This window comes from Coregonus clupeaformis, chromosome 8 (assembly GCF_020615455.1).
Source record: "Coregonus clupeaformis isolate EN_2021a chromosome 8, ASM2061545v1, whole genome shotgun sequence".
Lineage (NCBI taxonomy): Eukaryota > Metazoa > Chordata > Actinopteri > Salmoniformes > Salmonidae > Coregonus > Coregonus clupeaformis.
The window spans coordinates 41,131,238-41,152,153 of record NC_059199.1 but is presented as its reverse complement, the minus strand read 5'-3'; the positions used below and the strand labels follow the sequence as shown (position 1 = coordinate 41,152,153).

The following is a 20,916-nucleotide window of genomic DNA, read 5'->3' as shown; positions in this document are numbered from 1 at the left end:
AGGACTGGTTAGTGGTGCGTGTGAAGGACCTACAGAGTTGACTCAGTCGCAGTACTGTAGGCTATTAGGCTAGATAGTACGGATATTCTATTGATTCGTTCATATATTATAGGCCTATGTGTGTGTCATTACATTTATCTAGACAAATAGTAATAGAGTAGGCCTACAGCATATTCATAACATTGTAGCATTTCAGTTGAATGCATTCAGTTGTACAACTGACTAGGTATCCCCCTTTCCCTAATAATCCTGAATCCAACAACCAGGCTATGCATTCCTACCATCCATTATTTATTGCATGACATACTGCACGCAAGTCGTTAGTGGGTCAACAACCTCGTTAATGCATTTTTGGAGAGGAATGCAAAGTCTGCCCCGGGGGAACATTTACACACATTCACACAAGCAACAGGTAAACACATGACGTAAGGCCGTCGTCCCCTCCCTCCCTCTTCTACCCCATCCCCACCCCCACAGTCCCGCCTACTCCCCTAGCTGCTGTTGTGTCCTGCCTGGCTCCCCGCTCTGCCCTGCTCCTTCCCCGGACCCGAAGCCCGCCTCGGCTACCGAACTCCCAGTGAATGCACTAGCCAGCAACCATGACAGGCATCGCCGCCGCGTCTTTCTTCTCCAACTCCTGCAGGTTCGGGGGTTGCGGGCTCCAGTTCGAGTCTTTGGCCGAGCTAATCGTCCACATCGAGGACAATCACATCGGTGAGTCAGGGAGGGAGGGAGGGAGGGAGAGAGAGGTTGCATAGCTAGCTAGGCTAATGCTAGGCTAGAAGAATACGGTTCCATTTCATTCCGCTATGCGGAATGCCTGCCTACTACCCGTTCCGACTCGGCTCGCTGCAAATAAATGTATTAGCTATCTTTGTGTTCAGAATAAAAATGGGGAAACCAAGTTCCCTCAGATGAGTTTAGTTTTGCATTATTATTGTGTAGCGAGGGCGAAAGTTTCGCTAATTATGAAGCTAACGTTATCATAGGTGGCTAGGCTAGCCTTGTCTAGCCAGGCAGAGTTTTTGCATTGGTCGCTGTGTTTACGTTTAGGCCCGTGTTGCAATGCAGCGGAGCACCACTTGTGGATTAGAATAGGGGAATTTTCTCTCGACATTGTCACCCAATGTGCACAGCCGTTCTCACCCTGAAAATGCATACAAAATAATGTAGGTGTTAATTATAGCTAATTGATTTGACTCACAGTCACACCTAGATGACAACATGTTGCTAGGTTAGTATAGTAGCCTACCTATCAGGTATCTTTTTGCAAGTCAAAGTTAATCAAATTATTTGGTTGTTGTCAACTAAAATGTTAACAATATATATATTTTTTGCCAGTCTGTAGTCTCTCAGGTGCTTGATTTGCAACAATGAAACGATACAATGTTTCAACTCGTTGCAGATGATCACCAGACTAGACAAGTATGGTTAACTGTAGACTTGGTGTGTCTGATAGTGGGTGGAGCAACAGCGATGAGGGTGTAACATCAGCGCTCCATTATTGGTTAGACCGGCCATAGCCTGTCAGTTTAATGTTTTCATAGCAGGTTAAGAGAATTAACGTAGCAGGTTAGGAGAATGAGGTTAAGGTTAGGAAAATAGTTAGGTTTAGCTAAAATGCTCATCGTGCAACCCAATCAGCCATACAAAACGGTCCTGAGTGGCAACAAATCTGCTCAATTAGCAGATTCGCTTTCCAGACACCCACTTCTCTTGATCCTCCCACTTCTGTTGACACGCCCACTTTCAGACACTGCACATATGCAGTTACCCATGACTCACCAGAGAGGCGCTCATATCATTAGCTTGGCTGCAGGCGATATACAGTTCAGCACGTAGTTTTCAAACCTACCGCAATCCTCACAATCACATTTAGGCTACACATTTTATAATTAAATAATTCAGAGAAACTAATGAGAACAATTAAGACTCAATAGTGCGTTATGGTTATACTCCGTAGGCCTATGTAGCATTCATTCATCTTGCAACACAATATTTTCACCATATTGCACATGGCTACGAGGCCTTGGAGGTTTAATAGGCTACCAAAAATAATTTATGTGAATCACTCATCACAAAACAGCTGCGTTTAGCTGAGGAAAAGATTAGGCTAGGTTATCTCGCTTGAATAGGCCTAATTGGATTATCAGTGCTATGCGTGAAAGATCGGGCATTTAGCCTGCCAGGTCAGGCGACAACAGAGAGATTTACTTCAAAACATCACAGGGGTTCTCAGAAGAGGAAGCCGACAAATGTGTCATTTGGTCGGGTTGTCTCAGGAGCACAGATGCCCCTAAATCAGATACATTTAAAAAATCTAATGGGCATGATACAATTATTCCTTTCACGTGAGGTAGTGATAACCTAATCACATTTAGGGTTATGTATTTTGCTTCATTAGTGTCTTGAGTAGTAGGATCATCCTTGATGTCCATGTGATTCATATGAGTATGGACACTTGGAGGGATGCTGTCACAGAGGGGAATGGGAGTATGCTATTGGCCGAGGGACAGCACACCTGTTGTCTCTCACACAAAGGAGGCCAGCTATGACGGTGATGTCACCGACGGTGATGTCTATTAAAGACAGGACAGGCGTGCACAGAATCTGAGAGGTGCAGTGGGGGTTTTGGGGGAGGTGGGGCAGAGGACCTATCATCACCATCAGCTGATGAGAGAAGGGTCTGTCATCAGCTATCTATCTCAGAGAGTAGGTTAGCTGAGAGCCTAGCAATGATTAGCTCTGGTAGGCTAGGCTGAGAGCACTGAGCACACATCCACATACACATGCATAAACACACAACACGCACAAGCACACCATCTGGTCCTCTGGCTGCTGACTTTTACCCTCTTGAGTCAGCTGAGCAGAACAGGGGTCACCAGTCTGATCAGTGGGGTCAATGAGTCGACCCTACTGCTGCATCTCTACAATGACTGACACCATTAATAACACATAATCAGATCAATACTCTCATTAGATCTGTCCACCCAGCAAGGAGTGTGTGTGTGTGTTTCTATTTGTCTTTGGTTCTTCTCCTGCTGTTTCCCCTGCAGTATATACACCATTCAATTCAAATCAAATGTTATTTGCCACATGCGCCTAATACAACAGGTACCTTACAGTGAAATGCAGTTTTAAGAAAAGAAAAAAAATAGATAAGTAAAAAATAAAAATAGCAAATAATTAAAGAGCAGACAGTAAAATAAATTAAGAGTAGAGAGGCTATATACAGGGGGTACCGGTACAGAGTCGATGTGCGGGGGCACAGGTTAGTCGAGGTCATTGAGGTAATATGTACATGTGGGTTGAGTTAAAGTGACTATGCATAGATAATAAACAGAGTAGCAGCAGCGTAAAAGAGGGGGTGGGGTGGGGGGGGACAATGCATAGTCCAGGTAGCCATGATTAGCTGTTCAGGAGTCTTATGGCTTTGGGGTAGAAGCTGTTAAGAAGCCTTTTGGACCTAGACCTGGCACTCCGGTACCGCTTGCCGTGCGGTAGCAGAGAGAACAGTCTATGACTAGGGTGGCTGGAGTCTTTGACAATTTTTAGGGCCTTCCTCTGACACCACCTGGTATAGAGGTCCTGGATGGCAGGATGCTTGGCCCCAGTGATGTACTGGGCCGTACCCACTACCCTCTGTAGTGCCATGCGGTCGGAGGCCGAGCAGTTGCCATACCAGGCGGTGATGCAACCAGTCAGGATGCTCTCGATGGTGCAGCTGTATAACTTTTTGAGGATCTGAGGACCCATGCCAAATCTTTTCAGTCTCCTGAGGGGGAATAGGCTTTGTCGTGCCCTCTTCACGACTGTCTTGGTGTGTTTGGACCATCATAGTTTGTTGGTGATGTGGACACCAACGAACTTGAAGCTCTCAACCTGTTCCACTACAGCCCCGTCAATGAGAATGGGGGCGTGCTCAGTCCTCTTTTTTCCCCTTTAGTTCACAATCATTTCCTTTGTCTTGATCACGTTGTGGGAGAGGTTGTTATCCTGGCACCACACGGCCAGGTCTCTGTCTTCCTCCCTATAGGCTGTCTCATCGTTGTCGGTGATCAGGCCTACCACTCTTGTGTCGTCGGCAAACTTAATGATGGTGTTGGAGTCGTGCCTGGCCATGCAGTCATGGGTGAACAGGGAGTACAGGAGGGGACTGAGCACACACCCCTGAGGGCCCCCCGTGTTGAGGATCAGCTTAGTGATAAGCTTTGAGGGCACTATGGTGTTGAACACTTAGCTGTAGTCAATGAATAGCATTCTCACGTAGGTGTTCCTCTTGTCCAGGTGGGAAAGGGCAGTGTGGCGAGCAATAGAGATTGCATCATCTGTGGATATGTTGGGGCGATATGCAAATTGGAGTGGGTCTAGGGTTTCTGGGATAATGGTGTTGATGTGAGCCATGACCAGCCTTTCAAAGTACTTCATGGCTACAGATGTGAGTGCTATGGGTCGGTAGTCATTTAGGCAGGTTATCTTAGTGTTCTTGGGCACAGGGACTATGGTGGTCTGCTTGAAACATGTTGGTATTACAGACTCAGTCAGGGACATGTTGAAAATGTCAGTGAAGACACTTGCCAGTTGGTCAGCGCATGCTCGGAGTACACGTCCTGGTAATCCGTCTGGCCCTGTGGCCTTGTGAATGTTGACCTGCTTAAAAGTCTTACTCACATCGGCTACAGAGAACGTGAACACATAGTCATCCGGAACAGCTGATGCTCTCATGCATGCGTCAGTGTTGCTTGCCTCGAAGCAAGCATAGAAGTGATTTAGCTCGTCTGGTAGGCTTGTGTCCCTGGGCAGCTCGCGGCTGTGCTTCCCTTTGTAGTCTGTAATAGTTTGCAAGCCCTGCCACATCCGACGAGCGCCGGAGCCGGTGTAGTACAATTCAATCTTAGTCCTGTATTGACGCTTTGCCTGTTTAATGGTTCGTCGGAGGGCATAGCGGGATTTCTTATAAGCGTCCGGGTTAGAGTCCCGCTCCTTGAAAGCGGCAGCTCTACCCTTTAGCTCAGTGAGGATGTTGCCTGTAATCCATTGCTTCTTGTTGGGGTATGTACATACGGTCACTGTGGGGACGACGTCATCAATGCACTTATTGATGAAGCCAGTGACTAATGTGGTGTACTCCTCAATGCTATCGGAAGAATCCCGGAACATATTCCAGTCTGTGCTAGCAAAACAGTCCTGTAGCTTAGCATCTGCGTCATCTGACCACTTCCTTATTAACCGAGTCACTGGAGCTTCCTGCTTTAGTTTTTGCTTATAAGCAGGAATCAGGAGGATAGAGTTATGGTCAGATTTGCCAAATGGAGGGCGAGGGAGAGCTTTGTACGCATCTCTGTGTGTGGAGTAAAGGTGCTCTAGAGTTTTTTCCCCTCTGGTTGCACATTTAACATGCTGGTAGAAAGGATTTAAGTTTCCCTGCATTAAAGTCCCCGGCCACTAGGAGTGCTGCCTCTGGATGAGCGTTTTCCTGTTTGCTTATGGCCTTATACAGCTCATTGAGTGCGGTCCTAGTGCCAGCATCGGTTTGTGGTGGTAAATAGACAGCTACGAAAAATATAGATGAAAACTCTCTTGGTAAACCGTGTGGTCTACAGCTTGCCATGAGATACTCTACCTCAGGCGAGCAAAACCTAGAGACTTCCTTAGCATTAGATTTAATGCACCAGCTGTTTACAAATATACACAGACCGCCACCCCTTGTCTTACCGGAATCAGACATTCTATCCTGCTGATGTAGCGTAGATCCTGCCAGCTGTATGTTTTTTTTATTTTTTTTTATTTCACCTTTATTTAACCAGGTAAGCCAGTTGAGAACAGGTTCTCATTTACAACTGCGACCTGGCCAAGATAAAGCAAAGTAGTGCAATAAAAACAACACAGAGTTACATATGGGGTAAAAAAAAACATAAAGTCAGAAATACAACAGAAAATATATATACAGTGTGTGCAAATGTAGCAAGTTATGGAGGTAAGGCAATAAATAGGCTATAGTGCAGAATAATTACAATAGTATTAACACTGGAATGCTAGATGTGCAAGAGATTATGTGCAAATAGAGATACTGGGGTGCAAAAGAGCAAATTAAATAACAATATAGGGATGAGGTAGTTGGGTGGGCTAATTTCAGATGGGCTGTGTACAGGTGCAGTGATCGGTAAGGTGCTCTGACAACTGATGCTTAAAGTTATTGGGGGAGGTAAGAGTCTCCAGCTTCAGAGATTTTTGCAATTCGTTCCAGTCATTGGCAGCAGAGAACTGGAAGGAATGGCGGCCAAAGGAGGTGTTGGCTTTGGGAATGACCAGTGAGATATACCTGCTGGAGCGCAGACTGCGGGTGGGTGCTGCTATGGTGACCAATGAGCTAAGATAAGGCGGGGATTTTCCTAGCAGTGATTTATAGATGGCCTGGAGCCAGTGGGTTTGACGACGAACATGTAGTGAGGACCAGCCAACAAGAGCGTACAGGTCACAGTGGTGGGTAGTGTATGGGGCTTTGGAGACAAAACGGATGGCACTGTGATAGACTACATCCAATTTGCTGAGTAGAGTGTTGGAGGCTATTTTGTAAATGACATCGCCGAAGTCAAGGATCGGTAGGATAGTCAGTTTTACGAGGGCATGTTTGGCAGCATGAGTGAAGGAGGCTTTGTTGCGAAATAGGAAGCCGATTCTAGATTTAACTTTGGATTGGAGATTCTTTATGTGAGTCTGGAAGTTGAGTTTACAGTCTAACCAGACACCTAGATATTTGTAGTTGTCCACATACTCTAGGTCAGACCCGTCGAGAGTGGTGATTCTAGTCGGGTGGGCGGGTGCTAGCAGCGTTCGATTGAAAAGCATGCATTTAGTTTTACTAGTGTTTAAGAGCAGTTGAAGGCTACTGAAGGATTGTTGTATGGCATTGAAGCTCGTTTGGAGGTTTGTTAACACAGTGTCCAATGAAGGGCCAGATGTATACAAAATGGTGTCGTCTGCGTAGAGGTGGATCTGAGAGTCACCAGCAGCAAGAGCGACATCATTGATATACACGGAGAAAAGTGTCGGCCCAAGAATTGAACCCTGTGGCACCCCCATAGAGACTGCCATAGGTCCAGACAGCAGGCCCTCCGATTTGACACACTGAACTCTATCTGAGAAGTAGTTGGTGAACCAGGCGAGGCAGTCATTTGAGAAACCAAGGCTATTTAGTCTGCCAATAAGAATGCGGTGGTTGACAGAGTCGAAAGCCTTGGCCAGGTCGGTGAAGACGGCTGCACAGTACTGTCTATTATCAATCGCAGTTATAATATCGTTTAGGACCTTGAGCGTGGCTGAAGTGCACCCGTGACCAGCTCGGAAACCGGATTGCATAGCGGAGAAGGTACGGTGGTATTCGAAATGGTCGATGATCTGTTTGTTAACTTGGCTTTCGAATACTTTCGAAAGGCAGGGCAGGATGGATATAGGTCTGTAGCAGTTTGGATCTAGAGTGTCACCCCCTTTGAAGAGGGGGATGACCGCGGCAGCTTTCCAATCTCTGGGGATCTCAGACGTTATGAAAGAGAGGTTGAACAGACTAGTAATAGGGGTTGCGACAATTTCGGCGGCTAGTTTTAGGAAGAAAGGGTCCAGATTGTCTAGCCCAGCTGATTTGTATCCATGTCGTCGTTCAGCCATGACTCTGTGAAACATAAGATATTACAGTTTTTAATGTCCCGTTGGTAGGATAACCTTGATCTTAGGTCGTCAAATTGTTTTCTTCAAATGATTGAATGTTAGCTGATAGGATTGATGGAAGAGGCTCGCCGTCGGATCCTTACAAGGCACCCGACCTACGTCCACGATATATTTGTCTCTTTCTCATGTGAATGACAGCGATTTGGGCCTTGTCGGGTGTCTGTAGAATATCCTTTGTGTCCGACACGTTGAAGAAAACATCTTCGTCCAATACGAGGTGAGTAATCGCTGTCCTGATATCCAGAATGTCTTTTTGGTCATAAGAGTCGGTGGCAGAAACATTATGTACAGAATAAATTACAAATAACGCGAAAAAACACACATAATAGTACAATTGGTTAGAGGGCCGTAAAACGGCAGCCATCTCCTCCGGCACCATCTTGTAACTACAGTACAGAAGAGGAGTATTCTCTGAATAGGCGAACAGACTCATTTAATTACTGATATCCTGGTTGTCCACCAGGGGATATTGCTGATATGCCTGGTTGTCCACCAGGGGAGATTACTGATACAGTGGGGGAAAAAGTATTTAGTCAGCCACCAATTGTGCAAGTTCTCCCACTTAAAAAGATGAGAGGCCTGTAATTTCCATCATAGGTACACGTCAACTATGACAGACAAAATGAGATTTTTTTTCTCCAGAAAATCACATTGTAGGATTTTTTATAAATTTATTTGCAAATTATGGTGGAAAATAAGTATTTGGTCAATAACAAAAGTTTCTCAATACTTTATTATATACCCTTTGTTGGCAATGACACAGGTCAAACGTTTTCTGTAAGTCTTCACAAGGTTTTCACACACTGTTGCTGGTATTTTGGCCCATTACTCCATGCAGATCTCCTCTAGAGCAGTGATGTTTTGGGGCTGTCTCTGGGCAACACGGACTTTCAACTCCCTCCAAAGATTTTCTATGGGGTTGAGATCTGGAGACTGGCTAGGCCACTCCAGGACCTTGAAATGCTTCTTACGAAGCCACTCCTTCGTTGCCCGGGCGGTGTGTTTGGGATCATTGTCATGCTGAAAGACCCAGCCACGTTTCATCTTCAATGCCCTTGCTGATGGAAGGAGGTTTTCACTCAAAATCTCACGATACATGGCCCCATTCATTCTTTCCTTTACACGGATCAGTCGTCCTGGTACCTTTGCAGAAAAACAGCCCCAAAGCATGATGTTTCCACCCCCATGCTTCACAGTAGGTATGGTGTTCTTTGGATGCAACTCAGCATTCTTTGTCCTCCAAACAGGACGAGTTGAGTTTTTACCAAAAAGTTTCATCTGACCATATGATATTCTCCCAATCCTCTTCTGGATCATCCAAATGCACTCTAGCAAACTTCAGACGGGCCTGGACATGTACTGGCTTAAGCAGGGGGACACGTCTTGCACTGCAGGATTTGAGTCCCTGGTGGCGTAGTGTGTTACTGATGGTAGGCTTTGTTACTTTGGTCCCAGCTCTCTGCAGGTCATTCACTAGGTCCCCCCGTGTGGTTCTGGGATTTTTGCTCACCGTTCTTGTGATCATTTTGACCCCCACGGGGTGAGATCTTGCGTGGAGCCCCAGATCGAGGGAGATTATCAGTGGTCTTGTATGTCTTCCATTTCCTAATAATTGCTCCCACAGTTGATTTCTTCAAACCAAGCTGCTTACCTATTGCAGATTCAGTCTTCCCAGCCTGGTGCAGGTCTACAATTTTGTTTCTGGTGTCCTTTGACAGCTCTTTGGTCTTGGCCATAGTGGAGTTTGGAGTGTGACTGTTTGAGGTTGTGGACAGGTGTCTTTTATACTGATAACAAGTTCAAACAGGTGCCATTAATACAGGTAACGAGTGGAGGACAGAGGAGCCTCTTAAAGAAGAAGTTACAGGTCTGTGAGAGCCAGAAATCTTGCTTGTTTGTAGGTGACCAAATACTTATTTTCCACCATAATTTGCAAATAAATTCATAAAAGATCCTACAATGTGATTTTCTGGATTTCTTTCCCTCAATTTGTCTGTCATAGTTGACGTGTACCTATGATGAAAATTACAGGCCTCTCTCATCTTTTTAAGTGGGAGAACTTGCACAATTGGTGGCTAACTAAATACTTTTTTTCCCCACTGTATGCCTGGTTGTCCACCAGGGGTGATTACTGATATGCTTGGTTGTCCACCAGGGAGATTACTGATATGCTTTGTTGTCCAGCAGGGGAGAGCACTGATATGCCTGGTTGTTTATTTATTTTATTTATTTATTTCACCTTTATTTAACCAGGTAAGCCAGTTGAGAACAAGTTCTCATTTACAACTGCGACCTGGCCAAGATAAAGCAAAGCAGTGCGATAAAAACAACAACACAGACTTACATATGGGGTAAAACAAAACATAAAGTCAAAAATACCACAGAAAATATATATACAGTGTGTGCAAATGTAGCAAGTTATAGTGCAAAATAATTACAATTAGTATTAACACTGGAATGATAGATGTGCAAGAGATGATGTGCAAATAGAGATACTGGGGTGCAAATGAGCAAAATAAATAACAATATGGGGATGAGGTAGTTGAGTGGGCTAATTTCAGAAGTGCTGTGTACAGGTGCAGTGATCAGTAAGGTGCTCTGACAACTGATGCTTAAAGTTAGTGAGGGAGATAAGAGTCTCCGGCTTCAGAGATTTTTGCAGTTCGTTCCAGTCATTGGCAGCAGGGAACTGGAAGGAATGGCGGCCAAAGGAGGTGTTGGCTTTGGGGATGACCAGTGAGATATACCTGCTGGAGCGCATACTACGGGTGGGTGTTGCTATGGTGACCAATGAGCTAAGATAAGGCGGAGATTTGCCTAGCAGTGATTTATAGATGTCCTGGAGCCAGTGGGTTTGGCGACGAATATGTAGTGAGGACCAGCCAACAAGAGCGTACAGGTCACAGTGGTGGGTAGTATATGGGGCTTTGGTGACAAAACGGATGGCACTGTGATAGACTACATACAATTTGCTGAGTAAAGTGTTGGAGGCTAATTTGTAAATGACATCGCCGAAGTCAAGGATCGGTAGGATAGTCAGTTTTACGAGGGCATGTTTGGCAGCATGAGTGAAGGAGGCTTTGTTGCGAAATAGGAAGCAGATTCTAGATTTAACTTTGGATTGGAGATGCTTAATGTGAGTCTGGAAGGAGAGTTTACAGTCTAACCAGACACCTAGGTATTTGTAGTTGTCCACATTCTCTAGGTCAGACCCATCGAGAGTAGTGATTCTAGTCAGGTGGGTGGGTGCCAGCAGCGTTCGATTGAAGAGCATGCATTTATTTTTACTAGTGTTTAAGAGCAGTTGGAGGCTATGGAAGGAGTGTTGTATGGCATTGAAGCTCGTTTGGAGGTTTGTTAACACAGTGTCCAATGAAGGGCCAGATGTATACAAAATGGTGTCGTCTGCGTAGAGGTGGATCTGAGAGTCACCAGCAGCAAGAGCGACATCATTGATATACACAGAGAAAAGAGTCGGCCCAAGAATTGAACCCTGTGGCACCCCCATAGAGACTGCCATAGGTCCAGACAACAGGCCCTTTGATTTGACACATTGAACTCTATCTGAGAAGTAGTTGGTGAACCAGGCGAGGCAGTCATTTGAGAAACCAAGGCTATTTAGTCTGCCAATAAGAATGCGGTGGTTGAGGGGGAGGGGGGGGGGGCATGGGCAAGTTGCAGCGGAGGGGGCAGAGCTGGTGGCAAGCAAAATCCTTGTTGAACTTCTCGATTATTGTAGATTTATCGGTGGTGATAGTGTTTCCTAGCCTCAGTGCAGTGGGCAGCTGGGAGGAGGTGCTCTTATTCTCCATGGACTTTACAGTGTCCCAAAACTTTTTGGAGTTAGTGCTACAGGATGCAAATTTCTGTTTGAAAAAGCTAGCCTTTGCTTTCCTAACTGCTTGTGTATATTGGTTCCTAAATTCCCGGAAAAGTTGCATATCGCGTGGGCTATTCGATGCTAATGCAGTACGGCACAGGATGTTTTTGTGCAGTCAAGTCTGAGGAGAACCAGGGGCTATATCTGTTCTTAGTTCTGAATTTTTTGAATGGGGCATTCTTATTTAAGATGGAGAGGAAAGCACTTTTAAAGAACAACCAGCCATCCTCTACTGACGGAATGAGATCGATATCCATCCAGGATACCTGGGCCAGGTCAATTAGGAAGGCCTGCTCGCTAAAGTGTTTTAGGGAGCGTTTGACAGTGGTCGTTTGACCGCGGACCCGTTACGGACGCAGGCAATAAGGCAGTGAACCAGAGATCCTGGTTGAAGACAGCGGAGGTGTATTTAGAGGGTAAATTAGTCAGGATGATATTTACATTTTAAATTTTTAAATTTTTGTCATTTAGTAGACACTCTTATCCAGAGCGACTTACAGTTAGTGAGTGCATACATTTTATTTTTCATACTGGCCCCCCGTGGGATATCTATGAGGGTGCCCATGTTTACAGATTTAGGGTTGTACCTGGTAGGTTCCATGATAATTTGTGTGAGATTAAGGGCATCTAGTTTGGATTGTAGGATGGCCGGGGTGTTAAGCATATCCCAGTTTAGGTTACCAAGCAGTACGAACTCTGAGGATAGATGGGGGGCAATCAATTCACATATGGTGTCCAGGGCACAGCTGGGGGCTGATGGGGGTCTGTAGCAAGCGGCAACAGTGAGAGACTTATTTCTGGAAAGGTGGATTTTTAGAAGTAGGAGCTCAAACTGTTTGGGCACCAGGGGAGATTACTGATATGCCTGGTTGTCCACCAGGGGAGATTACTGATATGCCTGGTTGTCCACCAGGGGAGATTACTGATATGCCTGGTGGTCCACCAGGGGAGATTACTGATATGCCTGGTTGTTCACCAGGGGAGATTACTGATATGCCTGGTTGTCCACCAGGGGATATTCTCATTTGGGCAAACGTCCATCCTCTCCTCGACTCCTCCGTCCTCCTCTGTGACCCAGAAACTGATAAGTGGTTGAGTGGCTGAGGAGAGTGTGAATTCATTAGTAGGTGAACAAAGGCGTCTGCTCCCCTCCTCCATGACCTACTTCAGCAGAGGATGCACAACAGTATCCTCCTGGCAGGTAGCGCGGAAGTGTTTTAAAATCCGCCACACCCCATTTGAATCAGCTGTTGTTTTCTCGAAGGAGAAAGGCATACACACATTTTAAAACGATACACGACTTATCATTTCATCTATACAATTTGTTGCACAACTAGCTAAATTTGTTTTTATCACTTTACACATTTATTTGGGGATTCCACTCCTGTAAACGTCATTTCAAATCAACGTTTATTTGTCATATTCTTGGTAAACAACAGGTGTAGATTAACAAGGAAATGCTTACTTACGGGCCCTTCCCAACAATGCAGAGAGACAAATAATAACACGAGAAGTAATGAGTAATGATAACTTGGCTATATACACCAGGAACGAGTCGATGTGCAGGGGTACAAGGTAATTAAGGTAGATATGTACAAATAGGTAGGGATAAAGTGACGAGGCAACAGGATAGATAATAAACAGTATTAAGTATTATAATTACTACATATTGTATTATATTACTACATATTAGTATTATTATGTAGTAATACAGTTTTGAAATCTTCACTATTATTCTACAATGTAAAAATAATAGTAAAGAAAAACCCTTGAATGAGTAGATGTGTCCATACCTTTGACTGGTAGTTTAAGTATTCAGACCGTTTACTCAGTACTTTTTTGAAGCACCTTTGGCAGCGATTACAGCCTCAAGTCTTCTTGGGTATGCTGCTACAAGCTTGGCACACCTGTATTTGTGGAGTTTCTCCCATTCTTCTCTGCAGATCCTCTCAAGCTCTGTCAAGTTGGATGGGGAGCGTCGCTTCACAGCTATTTTCATGTCTCTCCAGAGATGTTCGATCAGGTTCAAGTCCGGCCTCTGGCTGGGCCACCCAAGGACATTCATAGTCCAGCGTTGTCTTGTCTGTGTGCTTAGGGTCGTTGTGATGCTACAAGCTTGGCAAACCTGTATTTTGGGGAGTTTCTCCCATTCTTCTCTGCAGATCCTCTCAAACTCTGTCAAGTTGGATGGGGAGCGTTGCTTCACAGCTATTTTCAGGTCTCTCCAGAGATGTTCGATCGGGTTCAAGTCCGGACTCTGGCTGGGCCACTCAAGGACATTCAGAGATGTGTCCTGAAGGGTCATTGTCCTGTTGGAAGGTGAACCTTCGCCCCAGTCTGAGGTCCTGAGCACTCTGGAGCAGGTTTTTTTATCAAGGATCTCTCTGTACTTTGCTCCGTTCATCTTTCCCTCGATTCTGACTAGTCTCCCAGTCCCTGCCGCTGAAAAACATCTCCACAGCATGATGCTGCCACCACCATGCTTCACCGTAGGGATGGTGCCAGGTTTCCTCCAGACGTGACACTTGGCATTCAGGCCAAAGAGGTATATCTTGGTTTCATCAGAACAGAGAATCTTATTTCTCATGGTCTGAGTCCTTTAGGTGCCTTTTGGCAAACTCCAAGCGGGCTGTCATGTGCTTTTTACTGAGGAGTGGCTTCCATCTGGACACTCTACCATAAAGGCCTGATTGGTGGAGTTCTGCAAAGATGGTTGTCCTTCTGTAAGATTATCCCATCTCAACAAAGGAACTCTGGAGCTCTTTCAGTGACCATCAGGTTTGTGGTCACGTCCCTGACCAAGGCCCTTCTCCCCCGATTGCTCAGTTTGGCCGAGCGGCCAGCTCTAGGAAGAGTCTTGGTGGTTCCAAACTTCTTCCATTTAAGAATGATGGAGGCAACTGTGTAGTTGGAGACCTTCAATGCTGCAGAAATCTTTTTGTACCCTTCCCCAGATCTGTGCCTTGACACAATCCTGTCTCTGAGCTCTACGGACAATTCCTTTGACCTCATGGCTTGATTTTTGTTCTGACATGCACTGTCAACTGTGGGACCTTTATATAGAAAGGTGTGTGCCTTTCAAAATCATGTCCAATCAATTGAATGTACCCCAGGTGGACTCCAATCAAATTGTAGAAACATCTCAAGGATGATCAATGGAAACAGGATGCACCTGAGCTCAATTTCGAGTCTCATAGCAAAGGGTCTGAATACTTATGTAAATAAGATATTTAAGTTTTTTATTTTAAATACATTTGTAAAAAAAAAAAAAAAAAAAAAAAAGGGGGTCTGAATACTTTCCGAATGCTCTGTATATATTGTGAATCGCCGAGAAATGTGAAAAAATAGAGACATGATTTTTTGGCCATATCGCCCAGCCTTAATGAAAAAAGGATCAATGCACATCGTCCGGGTCGCTATTTGGTTAACTATTTAGCAGTCTTATGGCTTGGGGGTATAAGCTGTTCAAGGTACTGTTGGCTCCAGACTTGGTGCATCGTTACCGTGTTGCCGTGCGGTAGCAGAGAGAACAGTCTATAACTTGGGTGGCTGGAGTCTTTGAACATTTTAGGGCCTTCCTCTGACAACACCTGGTATAGAGGTCCTGGATGGCAGGGAGCTCAGCCCCAGTGATGTACTGTGCCGTACACTCTAACCTTTGTAGCGCCTTGCAGTCAGTTGCCAAGCAGTTGCCATACCAAGCGGTGATGCAGCCAGTCAGGATGCTCTCAATAGTGCAGCTGTGGAACTTTTTGAGGATCTGAGTGCCCATACCAAATCTTTTCAGCCTCTTGAGGGGGAAGAGGCGTTGCCGTGCCTTCTTCACGGCTATGTTGGTGTGTGTGGAGGCACCTAAAGGACCCCGACCATGATAATTCCTTAGTGCTCATCGTTGCCGGTGATCAGGCAAACCACTGTAGTGTCATCAGCAAACTTAATGATGGTGTTGGTGTCATGCGCACAGTCGTGGGTGAACAGGGAGTACAGGAGGGGACTAAGCACGCACTCCTGATGGGCCCCTGTGTTGATGGTCAGCGTGGCGAATGTGTTGCTGCCTGCCCTCACCAACTGGGGGCGGCCCGTCAGGAAGTCCAGGATCCAGTTGCAGATGGAGGTGTTCAGTCCCAAGGTCCTGAGCTTAGTGATGAGCTTTGAGGGCACTATGGTGTTGAATGCTGAGCTGTAGTCAATGACAGCATTCTCAATAGGGATGTGGCAAATATAACCTTTTTCATAATGTTTAACCAGCCGTTTTAAAATTATATATATTTTCCATTAAAACGCTAATACAAATTCATAACATTCCATGTGAATTCACAATGCAGATGGTCTACATCGAGCTTCCCGTGGAGAGAGAAAATGGTATAATTGCTGCTTTTTACAAGAGTGGCGCGTGTAGCTTGTTGTCGTCCAATCACAAGTCATCAAACCGGGGCTAGGCTACAGTAATAGAGCTAGAGTCTCCGAGTGGCTAGCTGTTAGGAGATATCTAGGCTAATCAATGGAAGATGGAATTACAATGACTGAACTAAAGGTTAAATGACAAGGACAGGCTACAACACCAAGAGCCAAAAGATAGGCTGCTACTTAATAATCGGAATGGAGTTGTTGTTATTTACTGTAGGATTTGGAAGGGGACAACGCGCATAATGCATGTTATGTAACTAGTCTCAATTAGCCTAGCTGGCTAGCTAGCTAGCTTAACTAGTATCTCTGGGTTTGATGCAGTCCAAACAGATACTATTTAATCAGATGATATGGTAAATCACTAGCAATAAGTTAGTCTACCAGCGCGAGTTGACTTGGTTGCTATCTCTTGTCCCCTCCCTGCTTCCCTTGTCACTCACATTTTAGCTCTGCTTAGAGCCTCTTGTGCTCCCTTGTGCATTACAGCTCCGGTTAATAAATTATCAAAAAAATAAAATAATTCTCCTCCTACTAACATTACAGCATTGTTCCGTTTGGTATTTGTTTAATTTTAGTTTTCCCTTTATGATGATGATTGGGACCTTTTTTAGTGGTAGTTTTGTACTGGGATTTTAATTTTGTGGAAAAGAACAAACAGTTTTTTGGTTAATGTTAAGGATCCCAAATGTATTTTTTTACGTTTAAACGTTCACACCCCTAATTCTCACAGATGTTCCTCTTGTCCAGGTGGGAGAGGGCAGTGTGGAGTGCAATAGAGATTGCGTCATCTGTGGATCTGTTGGGGTGGTATGCGAATTGGAATGGATCCAGAGTGCTGGGATGATGGTGTTTTCAAAGCATTTCATGGCTACAGATTTGAGTGCTACAGGGCGATAGTCATTTAGACAAGTTTCCTTGGCGTTCTTGGCCACAGGGACTATGGTGGTCTGCTTGAAACATGTAGGTATTACAGACTGGGTCAGCTGGTGCTCTCATGCATGGTTCAGTGTTGTTTGCCTCGAAGTGAGCATAGAAGTCATTTAGCTCATCTGGTAGGCTTGCGTCACTGGGCAGCTCGCGGCTGGGTTTCTTTTTGTAATCCGTGATAGTTTGCAAGCCCTGCCATATCCGACGAGCGTCAAGAGCCGGCGTAGTAGGATTCGGTCTTAGTCCTATATTGAACAGGGCCTAAAACTAACTTTTTTGTATACCAGCCACTGTGGCAGGTGGATTAAAAATATAACCAGCTACTCCGATTTTTCTACCAGCAATGTGGTCTATTGCTCGATTTAATTTAATATTCTGTATTTTAACAAAAATATCAGACAATGTTTAGCTGCCCCTTTAAGGTTAACTTGGTAACAGGGACACTGGAGTCATCACGTGTGCTTGTGATAATGTCACTAGTAGAGGCCAACAATGTCTCTTTTTGCTAGCAGTGGGAGAAAACTCAAACATTGAAAAGCAACCTAGCTTGTGAACAAAACAATTTACATAGACAAGAAATACGAGGACAAAATCTCCCTTTAGTAGACATTGGAGTAAATTATACCAACTTTTATGTCTGTGCCCATTGCTTCTACAAATTAATCTTTCAGCACTGACAGTGCTCACATCTCAAATCAAAATCAAATGAAATTTTATTTGTCACATACACGTGTTTAGCAGATGTTATAGCGGGTGTAGCGAAATGCTTGTGCTTCTAGCTCCGACAGTGCAGTAATATCTAACAAGTAATATCTAACAATTTCACAACATATACCCAATACACACAAAACTAGTAAGGAATGGAATTTAAGAAAATATACATATATGGACAAGCAATGACCGAGCGGCATGGACTAGGATACAGTAGAATATTATAGAATAGAATGCAGTATATACACATGAGATGAGTAGTGCAAGGTATGTAAACATTATTAAAGTGGCTAGTGTTCCATTTCTTAAAGTGGCCAGTGATTTCAATAGGCAGCAGCAGCCTCTAATGTGCTAGTGATGGCTATTTAACAGTCTGATGACCTTGAGATAGAAGCTGTTTTTCATTCTCTCGGTCCCAGCTTTGATGCACCTGTACTGACCTTGCCTTCTGGATGATAGCGGGGTGAACAGGCAGTGGCTCGGGTGGTTGATGTCCTTAATGATCTTTTTGGCCTTCCTGTGACATTGGGTGCTGTATGTGTCTTGGAGGGCGGGTAGTTTGCCCCCGGTAATGCGTTCGGCAGACCGCACCACCCTCTGGAGAGCCCTGCGGTTGCGGGTGGTGCAGTTGCCGTACCAGGCGGTGATACAGCCCGACAGGATTTTCTCTCAATTGTGCATCTGTAAAGGTTTGTGAGGGTTTTGGGTGCCAAGCCGAATTTCTTCAGCCTCCTGAGGTTGAAATAATAATAATAATAATAATATGCCATTTAGCAGACGCTTTTATCCAAAGACGCTTTTATGACTTATGTGTGCATACATTTTTACGTATGGGTGGTCCCGGGGATCGAACCCACTACCCTGGCGTTACAAGCGCCATGCTCTACCAATTGAGCTACAGAGTGGTGAAGAGGCTCTGTTGTGCCTTCTTCACCACACTGTCCGCGTGGGTGGACCATTTCAGTTTGTCGGTGATGTGTATGCCAAGGAACTTGAAGCTTTCTACCTTCTCCACTGCGGTCCCGTCGCCCCCCACACAGGCAGTGTTGCTGCGCGAGGTGGGATAGCTATAACGTTAGGATTCAGATTTCTTTGTGCATTACCAGATATGAAACAAAACGGCAGAAATACTTTGAAAACAGATATTGCAGCATTTATTTAGCTATAAATCACAACTCACACTTGTGCCCATACTTTACTATTTTTATTAAATGCTCACACTGTAGAGCCAGAAGTGTGACCACGTGCCAACGTGGCTGGTGAATTACATATTCTTACCCACCAATGCCAAAATGTACCCACGTTTGGCAGGTTGCGGATGATCATTTTAGGCCCTCGTATTGAAGCTTAGCCTGTTTGATGGCTCGTCAGAGGTCGTAATGGGATTTTTTTATAAGTGCCCGGATTAGTGTCCCACTCCTTGAAAGCAGCAGCTCTAGGATAGAGTTATGGTTGATTTGCCAAAGGGAGGGCGAGGGAGAGCCTTGTAAGCGTTTGTGTGTGGAGTAAAGGTGATCTAGAGTTTTGTTGCCTCTAGTTGCACAGGTGACATGCTGGTAAAAATGAGGTAAAACGGATTTCAGTTTCCCTGCATTAAAATCACAGACCACAAGAAGCGCCACCATGTTCCTGTTTACTTATGGCCCTATAAAGCTTGTTGGTCTTAGTGACAGCATCGGTTTGTGGTGTTAAATAGACAGTTACGAAAAATATATTCTTGGTAAATAGTATGGCCTGCAGCTTATCATGAGGTATTCTAACTCAGGCGAGTAAAAACCTGAGGCTTCCTTAACATTAAAGATTGCACACCAGCTGTTGTTAACAAAGATACACACCCCTCCCCCCTTCATCTTGCCTGAGGCTGCCATCCGTTCTTGACGATGCATATGAAAAACCAGCGAGATGTGTATATATACCACATTGCCAACAGTATGTGGACACCTGGTCGTCGAACATCTCATTCCAAAATCATGGGCATTAATATGGAGTTCATCCCCTTTGCTGCTATAACAGCCTCCATTCTTCTGGGAAGGCTTTCCACTAGATGTTGGAACATTGCTGCGGGGACTTGCTTCCATTCAGCCACAAGAGCATTAGTGAGGTTGGGTACTGATGTTGGGCGATTAGGCCTGGCTCGCGGTCGGCGTTCCAATTCATCCCTAAGGTGTTCCATGGGGTTGAAGTCAGGGCTCTGTGCAGGCCAGTCAAGTTCTTCCACACCGATCTCGACAAACCATTTCTGTATGGACCTTGCTTTGTGCATGGGGGCATTGTCATGCTGAAACAGGAAAGGGCCTTCCCCAAACTGTTGCCACAAAGTTGGAAGCACAGAATCGTCTAGAACAGAGGACCCCAAGGAAGAGTAGCTGCTGCTTTTGCAACAGCTAATGGGGATCCTAATAAAATACAAAATACTAAACTCTTACCCTACGAGGTCCAGAGCCTGCTGGTGTTCTGTTCTACCTAATAATTAATTGCACATACCTGGTGTCCCAGGTCTAAATCAGTCCCTGATTAGAAGGGAACAATGAAAAAATGCAGTGGAACTGGCTTCGAGCTCCAGAGTTTAGTTTGAGGGGTCGTGAATGTCATTGTATGCTGTAGTGTTAAGATTTCCCTTCACTGGAACTAAGGGGCCTAGCCCGAACCATGAAAAACAGCCCCAGACCATTATTCCTCCGCCACCAAACTTTACAGTTGGCACTATGCATTCGGGCAGGTAGCGTTCTGCTGGCTTCCACCAAACCCATATTTGTCCGTCGGACTGCCAGATGTTGAAGCGTGATTCATCACTCCAGAGAATGCGTTTCCACTGCTCCAGAGTCCAATGGTGGCAAGCTTTTCACCACTCCAGCCGATGCATTGCATTGCGCATAGAGATCTTAGGCTGCTCGGCCATGGAAACCCATTTCATGACGCTCCCTACGAACAGTTCTTGTGCTGACATTGCTTCCAGAGGCAGTTTGGAACACGGTAGTGAGTGTTGCAACCGAGGACAGACAATTTTTACGTGCTTCAGCACTCGGCGGTCCCGTTCTGTGAACTTGTGTGGCCTACCACTTCGCGCATTGTTGCTCCTAGACATTTCCACTTCACAATAACAGCACTTACAGTTGACCGGGGCAGATCCAGCAGGGTAGAAATTTGACGAACTGACTTGTTGGAAATGTGGCATCCTATGACGGTGCCACGTTGAAAGTCCATGAGCTCTTCAGTACGGGCCATTCTACTGCCAATGTTTCACTATGGAGATTGCATGGCGGTGT

The 20,916-nt window shown here is 45.2% G+C and overlaps 1 protein-coding gene across 1 annotated transcript in view; it reads left to right on the top strand.

Moving 5' to 3' along the window:
• Positions 1–484: 484 nt before the first annotated feature.
• The window catches only part of LOC121572046 (juxtaposed with another zinc finger protein 1), a 51,055-nt gene continuing 30,623 nt past the window's right edge, over positions 485–20,916 (top strand). Inside the window, exon 1 of the mRNA XM_041883908.1 lies at positions 485–714. Coding sequence (XP_041739842.1) covers positions 600–714 — 115 coding nt within the window. The 5' untranslated portion in view covers positions 485–599. The remainder of the gene's footprint in view (positions 715–20,916) is intronic.